Here is a 15,650-nt window from a genome sequence, read left to right on the forward strand (position 1 = left end):
TTATAATACCATAGCATCATATACAGTATATATAGGAAATGAATATATATTACATGAGAAAAATCAAATCTCATAAAGAGAAAAAAATAAAGAAAAAATAATTTTGAAAAGTTATTAAAACATCAGACCCCTCTGTGACTTTTGGCCCACCCTGTATATGCAGGATGCATAGAGAATTGGTAAAATGTAATCTTAGAGGGGGAAAGTACTAGCAGGACTAGGGAAAGATCTCTTGCACTCAGGCCTAAAGGAAGTCAGGGATTTTAAGAAGTGGAGTTGGGGCAGCTAGGTGGCTCAGTGGATAGAGCACTGGCCCTGGAGTCAGGAGTACCTAGGTTCAAATCCGGCCTCAGACACTTAACACTTACTAGCTGTGTGACCCTGGGTAAGTCACTTAACCCCAATTGCCTCACTAAAAAAAAAAAAAAGAGGTGGAGATGAGGAGGGAGGGCATTCCAGGCACTGGGAACAGCCAATGAAAAGGCACAGAGATCAGAGATAGAGCATATGAGGAACTGCAAATAGTCCAGTATGGCTGGAGGAAAGTACAATATAAGAAGATGGGATTTCTAGGAAGTAGCAAGGTTGTAAAGACCTTTAAATGCCAAACAAAAGAATTTCTATTTGATCCTACAAGTAATAGGAAGCCAGTAGAGGTGACTGAGTAGCAGGGATTACATGATCAGACCTATACTTTAGGAAAGTGACTTCAGCAGGTGAGTGGAAAATGGACTGAAGTGGGGAGATGCTTGAGAAAGGGAGACAAATATTGTTGGCATTGTTTAGCTGTTGAAACTGAAAAGAGCAGGCGCCATGTTTTTGACTAGTGATTACAGAAGTCCAGGCAAAAGGTGATGAAGACAAGAGCCATAAAAATGAAAGTATTTCAAACATTATGTGTGGGTACATAGAGACACACACACATATATACATATATGTGTGTGTGTTTCTATATATGTGTACATGTATACATGTATATGTTTTTTCTTTTGCTTTAGATAGAATGGTTGGAGGGAAATGGGCTCATTTAAGCCAGAGAACAGCAAGTTGAAGAGCACTGGATTCCAGTCCTCAAATTCCTTATTCCTCTAATGTCAGAACAAGCCAAATAATGTCGTCTTAATCTTAGGTTATCACAGTTCCAGATACCTTAACTGTGACCTTCTTCCTAAAACTTGAAGCATTCCTTATCACTGTCTGCTGAACCTGGCTGAACCCCTCACTAATCCCAGAAGCAACTGCACTGGTATCTCTCAACTGTCCTTAGGACTTCTATAATCCAGAAACAGGACATTTCCATTCACAGCCTAGCATCTAGTTCATCCCACTTCCCTTGGTGAAAAACCTAGGACAACATCAGCTTTCTCTATGCTCATGCAATCATTTGTTGAATTTGAAATACCTTTCACAGATTTCCCATCATGCCTTAAAAGTTAACTCAGACCTGCATGGAAACACATAGAATTCTAGTCTGTTGAAAAGAGGTATTTCAATGTTTATCCTGTCATGACTGACTTTACCTTTGTGGGGCATTTTAGGGAAGCAACATTGCATAGTGAGAAAAGTGCTCAATTTGTCCTTGTTCAGTTGTGTCTGACTCTGTGACCCCATGGACCATAACATGTGAGGCCCTTCTAGGACTGAGTAAAACCAGGTTCAAATCCTGCCTCTGGCACTAAATTAGTTCTATGATTCTAGGAAAGTGACTGAATCTCTGTGTGCCTCAAGTAACTCCCTGGACCTTACAACTAAGTCACAGACTAGGTTTTTATCTTTATTGGATGGAATTTCCCATGCTGAAAAAAATCTTTGTGGGGAGCAAGGGGTACATCTTCTTAGATCCCAATTTATCTCTAAAATAGAATAATGCCTATTTTACTTGAAAATTTTTTATCACCTCATTCAGTCAACAAGCATTTGTTTTGTTTTGGTTTGGTTTTTGGTTTGTTTTGGTTTTTGGTGAGGCAATGAGGGTTCAATGACTTGCCCAGGGTCACACAGCTAGTAAGTGTGAAGTGTCTGAGGCCAGATCTGAACTCAGGTCCTCCTGAATCCAGGGCTGGTGATTTATCCACTGTGCCACCTAGCTGCCCCCAGTCAACAAGCATTTTTAAGTATTTGATACATGCTGAGGATATAAAGAAGAGTGAAAACATTATGCCTGGGGCAGCTAGGTGGTACAGTGGATAGAACACTGGCCCTGGATTCAGGAGGACGGACCTCAGTTCAAATCTGGCCTCAGACACTTCACACTTACTAGCTGTGTGACCCTGGGCAAGTCACTTAAGCCCCTTTGCCTCACCAAAAAAAACAAAAACAAAAACAAAACAGAAAGCATTATGCCTGGCCTCAAGAAGCACACATTCTAATGGGGAAATTCATTTGCTAGAAATATCTTTCAGTTTCAACAGGTAAACTATTCCAATAACTTTAGACAGGGTTATTCTACGTCCTATATACCTTTGTGCCTTTTATAAGATCAGATTTTGAGCTGTCAGAAACCTTAGATGCCATCTTTTACACATGAGGAAACTGAAGCATGGAGAAATTGATTTCCCTGTGTTCTCACAGCTAGAATCCCTTTAAAAGTCAGTTACTTTACCCAGGGGCAGCTGGTTGGTGCAGTGGATAAAGTACTGCCCCTGGATTCAGGAGGACCTGAGTTCAGATCTGGCCTCACACTTGACACTTACTAGCTGTGACCCTGGGCAAGTCACTTAGCCCTCATTGACTCGCAAAAATAAATAAATGAATGAATAAACAAACAAACAAACAAATAAATAAATAAGCAAATGAATGAACAAATGAATGAATGAATGAATTTTAAAAAGAATCAGTTACGATACTTCCCTTATGGGCTAGTGCCCTTCCATCTGCTCCAGAGTACCTTGTATTTATTCTGTATGTACATGTATATGTGGGACAGCTAGGTGGCACAGTGAATAGAGTGGCCTGGAGTCAGGAAGACTTATCTTCATGAGTTCAAATCTGACCTCAGACTCTTACTAGCTGTGTGACTCTGGGCAAGTCTCTTAACCCTGTTTGCCTCAGTTCCTTATCTGTAAAATGAGTTGGAAATGGAAATAACAAAACACTCCAATATATTTGCCAAGACAGTCCCACAATGGGGTTGCAAAGAGTTGGACACAACTGAAACAACTCAACAGCAAGAACAAACAAGTATATGTAATTGCTGTCTCTCTACCACCCCTCCACCCACCTCACCCCCAACAAGACTGTTACCTCTTTGAGGCCAGGTTCTGTTCCTTTTTTGTTTTTCTGTCCCCAACTTAGCACAATGGCTGTCACATACCTAATAATTTGTGTTGACTGATTGATAGTCCTGGCTCTTGCACAAACTAGCTGTGTGACTTAGACAAATTACTTGACTTCTATATGCCTTCTTCACAGGACTATTGGGGAGATCCAGTGAGAGCATATGTGTGTGTGTGAAAGCATTTTGTAACCTGGTTTTATAAATTATAAATAGCTATATAAATAACTATAACTATTAAAAGTTCTCAGAAAAAAACAACAACAACACAGGGCCATGTTACTAAGCTCATTTCACAAATCACTGAACATTTCTAAATAAAGACTGGCACAATATAAAGATCCCTCCACTAGGGTCCTCCTCTGATTTTTTTTTCAATCATATCTCTTCGTGACCCCATTTGGGATTATCTTGGCAAAGATACTGGAGCGGTTTGGCATTTCCTTCTCAAGCTCATTTTGCAGATGAGGAAACTGAGTCAAGCAGGGTTAAATGACTTGCCTAGGGTCACACAGCTAGCAAGTGTGTGAGGCCAGATTTGAACTCATGAAGATAAGTCTTTCTGACTCCAGGCTGGGCACACTATCCACTGTACCATCTAGCTGCCTTCGTACTCTGATACCTCATTTTCATATTCTTGAAGGTTATACCCACAGAGTACAGTCTCTAGAAAATCCAGCCAAGCTGGAAAGCCTTCAAGACCAGGCCCACTGAGCAACTAATATACTAATTAATATATAGTCAATTATTCACAGACCACCCTCTCTAAATACAAAGAAATTCATTGCCAGGAATTGGTACCATCATTCTGAAGAGCAATTCGAGCTTCTTCAAAGAAAGTAAGTAAAATGTTTGTACCCTTTAATTAAGATGTCTCACTACAGGGCATATCCCCTAAGGAGGTCAGTGACAAAGAGAAAGGTCCCATATACACCAGTGTATTATAGCAGTTGTTTTTTTTTTAATAGCAGAGAATGAGAAACAAAGTAGACTCTCATTGATTGAGGAATTAATAAATTGTGGTATGTGAATGAAATGGAATATTACTATATCATAAGGTATGATGATTGGGATGAATACAATGAAGATGGAAAGTCTTATATGAACTGATGCAAAATAAAGTAAGAAGAACCAGGCAAACAAAAAAAAATGTAATGTCCACAAAACAAATGGAAAGAACAACAACAAAATCGTTTTGCCATTTTCATGAGTAAGCTTAGCCCCCAAACAGAGATATGAAAAGATATCTCTCTTCCTCCTTCCTTTGTAGTAATGAGGGTCCATAAGTGTGGAATACTGCATATAACAACAAATTTTTTATATGTCGATTAGTTTTGCTGATTTTTTTCTTCCTCTTTTTTCTTCTTTATTATAAAGGATAACTCTTTAGTAGGGAGGAGGGAAAAGGATACAGTGGGAAATGTAGAGATATAAAAAGAAAAGATATCAATAAAAATCTATTTGAAAACAAAGAGGTTCATCACTAGAGAAGAAACAAGGAAAGGAATGGTTTAACCTCAGCAAGTCTCAAAAAAAAAAAAAATAAAGGATTGTGATTTTTGTCAGCAGAGGGAGTACCTACACCAAGAAAACCAGCTCCTTAAAGTTTTGAAGTATTTGGAGTATATTCTATTTTCTTCCCTCTAAGGAAGGAAAAAAAGTATCAACATTCAGCACCAATTTTTTATTTGAAGCATTTGTAGTATGATGACTTAGAGGAAATAAATCATGGTGTAGTGGTGGATAGAAAGCCAGAATTTATAGTAGAATCAGAAAGACCCAAGTTCAAGTTTTGCCTTTAACTGCCTACTATGAGACACTCAGCCTCTCAGTACTGCCAAGCATTTCTCTAAGACTCTGAGTTACAGAACCCATGTCAATCTGTCTCAGTAAAGGGAGTTTTCTCAACAGGAGCTCCCTATCCCATAGTTTTAGTTGTCTCCTTCTCCTCTCCCTCCTTCTCCTCCTCCTTCTCTCCCTCCTCCTCCTCTTCTCCCACCTAAAAAATTGACAAACTAGCACCTTGGAATTACATCTGACTTTCCATTACTTGAAGTCTACATTTCAATCTTTTAATTCAATTTAATACAGTATTCATTCATTTCCTGTCACTTAACTAGGAGAGAATAAAATAGAAGCAAAGGAAGAAGGGTTTTAAAGAGATTGCTAACAGTGTTAAATGCTTCATAGAAATCAAAGGGGTTGATGGCTTAAGGGAAAACCCTGGATTTATTTGCAATTAGGGTTGCAGGTAATTAGGTAGTACAGTGGATATAGCACCAGGCCTAGAGTCAGGAAGATCTCAGGTCAAATCCAGACACTTACTATGTAACCCTAGTCAAGTCACTTAACCTTGTTTGCCTCCATTTCCTCATCTGTAAAATGAGCTAGAGAAGGAAATGGCAGATTATAACAGTATCTTTGCCAAGAAAACCCCAAATGGGGTCACAAAGAATCAGGTATGACTGAACAACAAAGTGTTGCCAAAAAGAAAAATTATGTAATCTGGGTCCTGAATGAGTTTAAAATCTAGTAAATGCATATGATATACAAACAAATAAATATAATGCAAAGTAGAATTTGAAAAAGGCAAAGGAAGTGTTTAGACAATGTATTATAATGAATATGAGGAGAGAAAGCTCACTGTTAACTCAGTGGTAAGGGGACAATGGTCCCCTTAAAGGAAGAAATGGATTCCAACAGGTAAAGTATTCAAGGGAGTATGTTCCACACATAGGAGCTGGCTCACATGAGTGGACAGAGATACAGGAGATCAGGAGAAACAGTGAGTATTCCAATTTGGCAGGAACACAGAGTTCATGAGGGATACTATCGTACAGCATGACAATGCTGGAAAGATATGTTGGAGAAATATTGCGGAGGCTCTTAAATCACAGTTTAAGTTGACATTTTATGGATTGGGCAGTTGAGAGCAATGAAAGGTTGTTGGGGTTTTTTTTTAACAAGTTTTTTTTTTTCTGGACAATGAGGGTTAAGTGACTTGCCCAGGGTCACACAGCTAGTAAGTGTCAAGTGTCTGAGACCAGATTTGAACTCAGGTCCTCCTGAATCCAGGGCCAGTGCTTTATCCACTGCGCCACCTAGCTGCCCCCTTGGGTTTTTTAAAAGTAGTAGTGATATCAATAACTCAATCAATAAATATTCATTAAATGTCTATTATGTGCTGGGTGACATAAAAATGTTCATTAGGAAGATTATTTCAGGAATAACACAAAGAATTAATTAGAAAAGCAAAACACTAAAAGCCAGGAGAACAATTAGGAGGATAATGTTATAGTTCAGTACAAAAGATTGGAGATTAATGCATATTACCTGCATGAAGGTAATAATTGAAGAGCCCTTTATAGGTACAAACACTAATTGTCTTCTATAACACAATAAAAAATGCCATCACTGAGGTCCACAGTGAAGGAAGTCACCTAAATAGAAAACAAAAAAAGAATTTTAAATTCAACAAACATTTATGAAGCACCTACTACTTCCAAACCATTGTATTAAATCCTGGAGATGTAAAGATAAAATGTCTAAAAGAAAATGCATTTTCTTGGAGGAATGGGACATAAACACAGCTAAATACAACACAAGGTAAGAAGTGAAGTTGACAAAGGAGAGATCAAACACAATACTCTACAAATATTTGAAAAGGGAGTACAGAATTCTAATGGCTAAGAAGAAGATTTATGGAAGGTTACTGAAAGGCTCTGGATGACCATTGAAGGGAAACAAGGATTCCAGAAGGGAGGGTTCAGGAACAAGCAGTGAATTTCAGGTATGGCAGATGGCTTGTGTGAATGCATGGAGGTGGGAGATGAACATGTCGAGTGTAAAGAAATAGATGTTCAATTTAGCTATGATGTAGAGTGAATGAAAGGGAGTACTGTGAAATAAAGCTGGAAAGATAGAGGGGACTGGATTTTGAAGGACTTTAAAATCCACATTTCTGTGTTGAATTTAATTCTGCAGGTAATAGAAAGTGTTCTGGTGGGGTAGTGATGTAGTTAGGCTTATGTCTTAGCAAGATTCAGCAAATGTATGGAGGATGGATTGCCAAATGACTAGATTAGAAACAGAGAGATAAAACAGGAGACTCAAAACAGCATAAACTGGTGATGATATAGACTTGAACCCATATGGCAGCCCTGGAAATAGAGAGAAGGGGATGAACACAAGAAATATTATAGAGCAGTTGTGTCAATCAAATAGAAGTGGATCCCTTCAGGCTGCATGCTGACTTAGAAAAACCACAAAATAACATTATCTATGTTGTATTATATCTTTATTTATTTTATTAAAAATTTCCAATTAAATCTTAATCTGGTTCTGGCCCAGCTGGGCAATTTTGCAGGCATGAACACTTACTTGGTGGGGAAGAGGGAGGGCAGGATTTGACACCTCTGCTATACAAGTGGAATTAATGGGATTTATAATTAATTGGATGGTAGAGTATAATCAGAAGGAAGAAATAAAGGTACAACACATTTGGGTGATGATGATGCCCCAAACAAAAATATGGACAACTGGAAGAGGGATGGTTGTAAGGGACATATTAAGTTAAGTTTGAGGTGCTGCTGCTATATCCTTTTTTTTTTTTTTTTTTTTTTGCTGGGCAATGGGGGTTAAGTGACTTGCCCAGGGTCACACAGCTAGTAAGTGTCAAGTCCAGGGCCGGTGCTTTATTCACTGCACCACCTAACCACCCCTGCTATATCCTGACAGAGAAATTCAACAAGTAATTATAGGGGAAAGACTGGGATTCAAAGAGGTGCAGTTTTCATATTAGATTGAACCCATGGAAACCAAGGAATAGGTTGTAGAAAGAGAAGATATGAAGATTAGTGACTGAGCCTTGAGGACATCTGTGTTTAAATGGGAGATGGAAATTCATAGCAGTCTTGGGGGGAAGGGGAGAATGGAGAGAATGGCAATATATACTTTCCAATTGTCTATTGGATCTATTAGGCAATTAAGCCTTACTATTCAGTCGTTTTTCAGTCATGTCTGACTATTCATGACCCTATTTGTAATTTTCTTGGAAAGCTATTAGACTAGTTTGCCATTTCCTTCTCTGGCTCATTTTACACATGAGGAAATTGAGCTAAAAGGGATTAAGTGACTTGCCCAGGGTTATACAACTATTAAGTATCTGAGGCTAGATTTGAACTCAGGAAGTTTAGTCTTCCTGACTCTAGGCCAAGGCTCAGTACTCTTTCCACTGAGCCACCTAGCTGCCCTCAGGCCATTAAGCATTCATACATTTAATTCTGAATGTTATATTTAAATTCTAATAATAAATGACAATGCTGTAGAAATAATACTCAAAGTGATGGTTTCCAATGGATAATATCATATAGAATGCCATCTATACATTCCAAAAACTAAAAAGGAAGTTCATTTTCACCATGAAATTGCTCTGGGAAAAAAAAGACATCAAAGATTTAAAATAATTTTCTTCCTACTCGCTTCCCTCTAAGAATTTCTGCAAGATTATGCTGTGAGATGCCAAAAAACTAGCCATAATATACTTGGAATCTTTGTATCTTCAAACATATGAAAGACTCCTTTATGTTAATGGTCTCTAGTCAACTAGATTGAAATGTTCTTTCCCCTAACAGGATAGTTGGCATTCAGTGTGAATAGTAATGACACTTTTGGGAGTGATATTTCAAAGCCTATTTTATAAATCTGATGTGTCATATTATTTCATATGGGTAATGAAAAAAAATAAGGTTGTACATAGTCACTCATGTACAAGCACATATTTGTTATCTAAGTAAAACATAGAATTGTTCAATTAAGACTTCCCTTCAATAAAGTAGCACATTTTAAGTCAAAGAACCAGGAATCTTTCCAAACATATATTCTGGTTCCCTTAATTATGAGAAGCATAACAATCTTTCAGTGATTAAATGATTAATGTATCACTTTTCATTCCCAAAGCATAAATATTTGTTTAAAAAATTAAAAAATGATAAATTAAAATGTTGTTTAAAATATTTGTTAAAAATGGGATTTTGTGGGGGCAGCTAGATGGCGCAAGTGGATAGAGCACCGGCCTGGATTCAGGAGGACCTGAGTTCAAATCTGACCTCAGACACTTGACACTTACTATCTGTGTGACCCTGGGCAAGTCACTTAACCCCAATTTCCTCACCAAAAAAAAATGGGATTTTTCAAAGAAAGAAAAATTAAGAAAGAGTAAGCAACTTAAGGCTTCATCTGAAGTTCAAATTTCATGCAAAAGACTTCCACAATTCAAAGATAGAGTGAGTGAGTGAGTGGCTCTCTATGTGACAAGGATAGATAAAGAGAAAATGGATCTCTCTTCATTAAAAAAGTTCAGGAATCATCTATCTCAAGTGATTTCACTACATAGTGGAAATTAGTACCTCTACCCCAATCTGGAAAATCCACATAAAATTCTTTGGCCCTTGCTTCATACCAGAGAAGAAGTCTGAAGTTTTTCTTTTTCTTCTATGGGGTGTTTACAGTACCTTATTATAAAATTGGGGTTAAGTATTTGGTCATAGGCTCTGTCACCTGCTGGCCTTCATATGTCATCTGAAGCTTCAACAAAACTCCAAAAAAAAAAATTCCATTTAATTGCTTATGCTGACCAGGGATATATTGAAAGTGTGATGGGGAAAGTCATGTTGTGGCAGGGATAACTGTAATTAAGAAACTAGTAGTTTCCACAAAATGCTAATTTCACAACCAAGAAATGTGTAGAGCTTAGATGTCCTATTCTTAATATAGGAAAGCAAGAAAGAAGATTTTTTAAAAGGTTCAACATTACATCTTCAGTAAGGTGGTCATATGAATATATCTAGATGTCATGTGTATGTGAACATGAGGTATGCAGAAAAGTCAGGAGGTCTGAGTTCAAATATTGCCTCTGTTATTTACTACCTGTGTGACTTTAGACAAGTCTTTGGACCTCAGTTTCCTCATCAAAAAAAAAAGAGGAAGTTAGACTAGATTGTTTAAATGTCCCTTCCACCTCTAAATCTATGATTCTATGAACAAGTCTATGAATATTATTCTACAGTGAACACACAGTGTCTATGTATTTCTGAACAAATGTTTTTCTAGTACATATGTGGTCACATGCCTTTGTGTAAGGTGCATTTGAATGTGGCTCTACATATGTGTGGAAGGAGTGCTGAATGTGGAATACAAAATTAGCGGTTTAAATCCCGGCTCTACCATTTATTCTCTGTATGGTCATTTTCCCTCTATGGGTCTCAGCTTCCTCACCTGTATAATGAAGGGAATGAAAAATGTTCTCTAAATCTATCATCCTCTGGTCTAGTTTGATCCACAAAGTCATTTTTTTGTTTTTTTGGGTTTTTTTTATTTTTGAGTGAGGCAATTGGGGTTAAGTGACTTGCCCAGGGTCACACAGCTAGTAAGTGTTAAGTGTCTGAAGCCAGATTTGAACTCAGGTACTCCTGACTCCAGGGCCGGTGCTCTATCCACTTCGCCATCTAGCTGCCCCACAAACAGTCATTTTAATGAAAGTCATGAAATCATGGAATGTTCTGACTTCCTGGCTCTTCAACATAGTTGGCTGAAGCTCTTAATATAAGAACCTAATGGTAATTTCCATCTCCATATTAGAGCACAATTCAGTTTGTGCTCATAATTAAAACTGAATCATTCAAACAAAATATTTAGAACACTCTACTTTAAGAAAGCTGGAAAATATGCAAGATATTTAAGAAAAAATTCCAGTTTGTCTAATTGCTCATCAACATAACAACTCTTTTCCAGGAAGTATGGTCCTTTTATTCAAGTAATCTTCACTTGCAGGGCTTCAGATCTCCCATCATTCCAGTCACTATCCCTCAAGCTTGTCAATGTCCCTTCTAAAATGCGGTGATCTGAATAATACACAATATGTAGCTTCCAGGGCAGAATGTAGCAACAGTATCATTTCCCTCTTGCTTTTGTGTCTTATTTACTTATTTATGTTTTCATTTATTTCTTTATTTTCTAATATTTTAATTATTTTATTTTATTTGTTTGTTTTTAAAATTTGTTAAGTTGAATCTATATTATTTATTTGAGAAAAATACATTCTTGAGCATTTTGTATCCAAAGTCTGTAGAAAAGATAAACTTCACTCATATATTCTTTGAAATATATTATAAATAATTTAAAAACAGAGCAGTATTTCATTTATCAGTCATCTTTGGGGAATGAGTAAAATTTACAGATAAGTGAAATATATTAAATGTTTCATATTAAGCAGAAACATGATCCAATACACTGAATAAATATTATGGATTAAAATGAATTTCAAAGAGGATACGAGAAAGGAAATAAATTATTAACCAAAACAGTGACCTCATAATCAATGTTAACTATACTACCAAAAAAATTTCAATTATAACTATAACTAAAGAAAATAAAGGAAAAGGAGATATTAGTTATTTCTTTTCAATCTGACTCAGTAAGAAGAAAAAAAATAACAAAAAGTTAACAGCATGGATATATCCATGGAAGAGAGCCATAAAAGGGTAATTATTCTCCTGGAAGAATAAATAGTGTCAATGGCTAAGCAAAAGTAGATCAAAGGGGGGCAGCTAGATGACGTAGTGGATAGAGCACCGGCCCTGGATTCAGGAATACCTGAGTTTGAATCTGGCCTCAGACATTTAACACTAGCTGTGTGACCCTGGGCAAGTCATTTAACCCCAATTGCCTCACTAAAAAAAAAAAAAAAAGTAGATCAAAGGGCAACTGAACTGGAAGAAGCCTATTTCCCAAACAACAGTAATCACAAAAGAGGAGAAAGATGGTGCTGAGTAATACCCTAAGAGCTATTTGACTTCCCCCAAAAAGAAAAAAATACATATCTGGACTAGCATATTCCAGGAATCATTGAAGAAAAATTTCCAGAAATATCAGAAGATAATAGGCAGACTAAATACAGGACACTAGAAAGAATTAATGGTGATAATGGTAAATTTCAAAGGTTCAATGACAAAAAATTGGTTTTACAAGGACTCAGATAAAACAACACCAATTTGAATTGCACAGGATTTTTTATGCAAGATAGAGCACAGCAGAAATAGATGGAATATGATGTATTGAAAATCAAAGGAAACTGAACTTTATTCCAAGGTTAATTCTTTAGCTGAATTGGACATGCCTTTCCAGAACAATAGACAAACTTGAGGGACAGCTATGTGGTGCAGTGGATAAAGCGCTGGCTCTGGATTCAGGAAGACCTGAGTTCAAATTTGACCTCAGACACTTGACACTTACTAGCTGTATGACCCTGGGCAAGTCACTTAACCCTCATTGCCCCACAAAAAAAAAAAAAGATAAACTTGAGTTGAATTGGCAGCAAGAGAGAGAGAGAGAGAGAGAGAGAGAGAGAGAGAGAGAGAGAGAGAGAGAATTAGCATACTAAAACCAAGAACACAATATAAGATTATCAGAATTAAGGGAGAAATAGAAAACAACTGAGTAAATGAATAAAATCAAGAGCTGTTTTTTCCAAGACCAGTAAAATTAACAAATTACTAGAAAAATATATTCAATAGTATAGAAGGGAAAAATAAATAACCAAAGGAAAAAAATAAGGAGTATATCACAATGAATGGAGGAAAAATAAAGAAATTATAAGAGACTATTATGTATGATATGTAGAAAAGGCAGCATGTTTCAGGGAATAGAGAGATGGCCTCAAAGCCAAGAAGACCTTGGTTCAGCTCTCCTCTTAAAACATATATAATCCCAGGGGCAGCTAGGTGGCACAGTGGATGAAGTACCAGTCCTGGATTCAGGAGGACCGGAGTTCAAATCTGACCCCAAACACTTAACACTTAATAGCTGTGTGACCCTGGGCAAGTCACTTAACCCTCAGTGTCCTGAAAAAAAAATTATAATCCCGAACAAGTTACTTAACTTTTTAGAATTCTAGGCAACTCTCTAAAACTTTAAATTGGTTTCCTCACCCAGAGGTTCCATAAAATAGTGAAATCCCAGGTCCATTCCATCCTTATCTCTATGCCCCTCCTATGTAAATCAACAAAACTGAGAAAATAAAAGAAATGGATGGATATTTAAAAACGTATAAAATACTCAAAAGGGAAAAAAAGGAAATCAATAACTAATAAATATGTATGAGAAAGAAAAATTGAACAGAGCTGTTAACAAACTTTCACGTAAAATGGGAGACATAAAAAAAATGAGAGACATAAGCTAGCCTTGGAATCAGGAAGACCTGGGTTGAAGATGTACCTCTAAAATTTCTTATGTTAATGGAGTCCCAGATCTGGGCAACCCCTCCCCACCAGGATTGGATGGATTCATAAGGGAATTCTATCAAATGTTTAAAGACTGAATGATCCTTATGCTATATTAAGCATTTTCCAATTAAAAAAGAAATGCATTTTATGCAATTCTTTCTATGAGACAAATCTGTTCCTGATCCCAAACTTTGTGATGATACAGCTAAAGTGTTCTTACAATTTATTAAATCTGTGAGTGATGAGAGGCACAGACTCAAGATATTTGTGACCTCCAAAACAATCTCTAGGCCAAAATTGGAAAACAAAGAGAAGATGACCAAGGAATAGGAAATCAGATTGAGGTTTAAAAGTTGTGTCATTTGTTCTTAGCAGGATGTTCCTCTTTACAGTAAACAATGATTACATTATCACAAGTGAAGGGAGGCACTGTTCAGGGATTTCAGAGGAAATATATGTTTATTCTGTTTCCCACAGAGGTTATTTTCTTATTAAGCAGCCACCTTTTTCCAGAAAAACATGAATGTACCAGTAATATAAGGGAACTCTCCATTCAGTCTGGTGCTCTTCAAGGAATATGTTATGATCCAATAAATAAATCCACTGACAGAATCTACCATCATGTCATTGACTGAAGCTTTGACAAAAGTCACAATTTCTATGTCTTCTGTTTGCATAGATCATCTCTGTGTCTGGAAAATTATACAGGGTGGTCAGTAAATGTTAAAGAACTTGAAGTAGCATTATTTTTCTGAGTAGTTTGTTTTAGATAATGTTGAAGTAGTTTGCCCCCATCCACCCACCCAGAACATCTCTACATATATCCCTACACATCCTCCATTCTGAGCATACTTGCCAAATAGGGAAGAATGCTGGGAGCTTCTAGATATTCACTCAAGAATTAAGCACATGTTGTGTAAGAATGAATATTCCGGGGCAGCTAGGTGGTGCAGTGGATAGAGCACCAGCCCTGGAGTCAGGAGTACCTGAGTTCAAATCCGACCTCAGACACTTAACACTTACTAGCTGTGTGACCCTGGACAAGTCACTTAACCCCAATTGCCTCACCAAAAAAAAAAAAAAAAGAATGAATATGCCCCTGTACCCAAGAAAGATGTGTACATCTTTATAATGATTAACATCCAAAGCAAAGATAGAATTGAGAAAAAAAAAGTGAACAGGACTTGGAAGGATTCTCCCTCAAAACTCTTGAACTTGTTCCCTTTATCACAACCATGATTCCAACCCCACATATATGCCCCAAGAACACATGTTTACCATATTGGTATGGGGGAGAGGAAGAGAAAAAATGAGGAAGGAAAAAAAAGATGAAGAGGGAAAAGGAGGGTGGGAAGTTAACAGGAAGAATAGGAAAGGTTTCTCAGAGAAGTTTGTACATGGTCAGAATTAGACATAGAAATTACTACAGGAAACCAAATATAGTATCTTATACTCAACCTTGACCAACAGTCAGTATGTCTTCTGTATGCAGGATCCTAAGGGATACAAAGATCAGAAATAGCAATGATCTGTGCCCTCAATGAACTTAGAGTCTAAAAGGAAGAGATATCTACATGAATAACAAAAACAAATCAGGATGTGGTTAAATGTATGAGAGGTAAGAACAATTTGAAATCAAGGAAGAAGAGATCACTTCTAGTTGATAGGACCCAGGGAAGACTTTGGTTCATGAAAGAGGTGGCACCTAAGCTAAACCTTGAAATAAAAGGACTTTGTAAGAACTCTGTAAGAACTGGAATAAGTTTTCTAAAATCTTCAAAAACATCAAATGTGAATGTCATGCATTACCTTGTTTCAATTCCTTAGGCCAAGTTTACCAATTTTTCTTTCTGTTGTAATAAAATACCTAAAAATATTTAATCTAGCAGGTGTTTTTGTCTTGAATGGTGACTGTCACATGCCTTTAAGCTATGTATTTTATAAAGTGGAACCAAACTTCAAAAAAGAAAGATATATGTGTGTGAGCATATGTATTGTTTAAAGTTTGGTTTTATATCTGTATCTATATCTATGGAGAGAGAAGGGGTGATTTGCAAGGCAGGAATATGAGGGAAATCCATTCTAAGTATGAGTGA

At 36.9% G+C, this 15,650-nt stretch overlaps 1 protein-coding gene across 1 annotated transcript in view; it reads right to left on the bottom strand.

Moving 5' to 3' along the window:
• Positions 1-15,650, bottom strand: part of ROS1 (ROS proto-oncogene 1, receptor tyrosine kinase) — a 140,589-nt gene that overhangs the window by 87,517 nt on the left and 37,422 nt on the right. Inside the window, 2 exon segments of the mRNA XM_044003473.1 lie at positions 6,646-6,714; positions 14,058-14,221. Coding sequence (XP_043859408.1) covers positions 6,646-6,714; positions 14,058-14,221 — 233 coding nt within the window.

This window comes from Dromiciops gliroides, chromosome 4, assembly GCF_019393635.1.
Source record: "Dromiciops gliroides isolate mDroGli1 chromosome 4, mDroGli1.pri, whole genome shotgun sequence".
In the NCBI taxonomy this organism is placed as follows: Eukaryota; Metazoa; Chordata; class Mammalia; order Microbiotheria; family Microbiotheriidae; genus Dromiciops; species Dromiciops gliroides.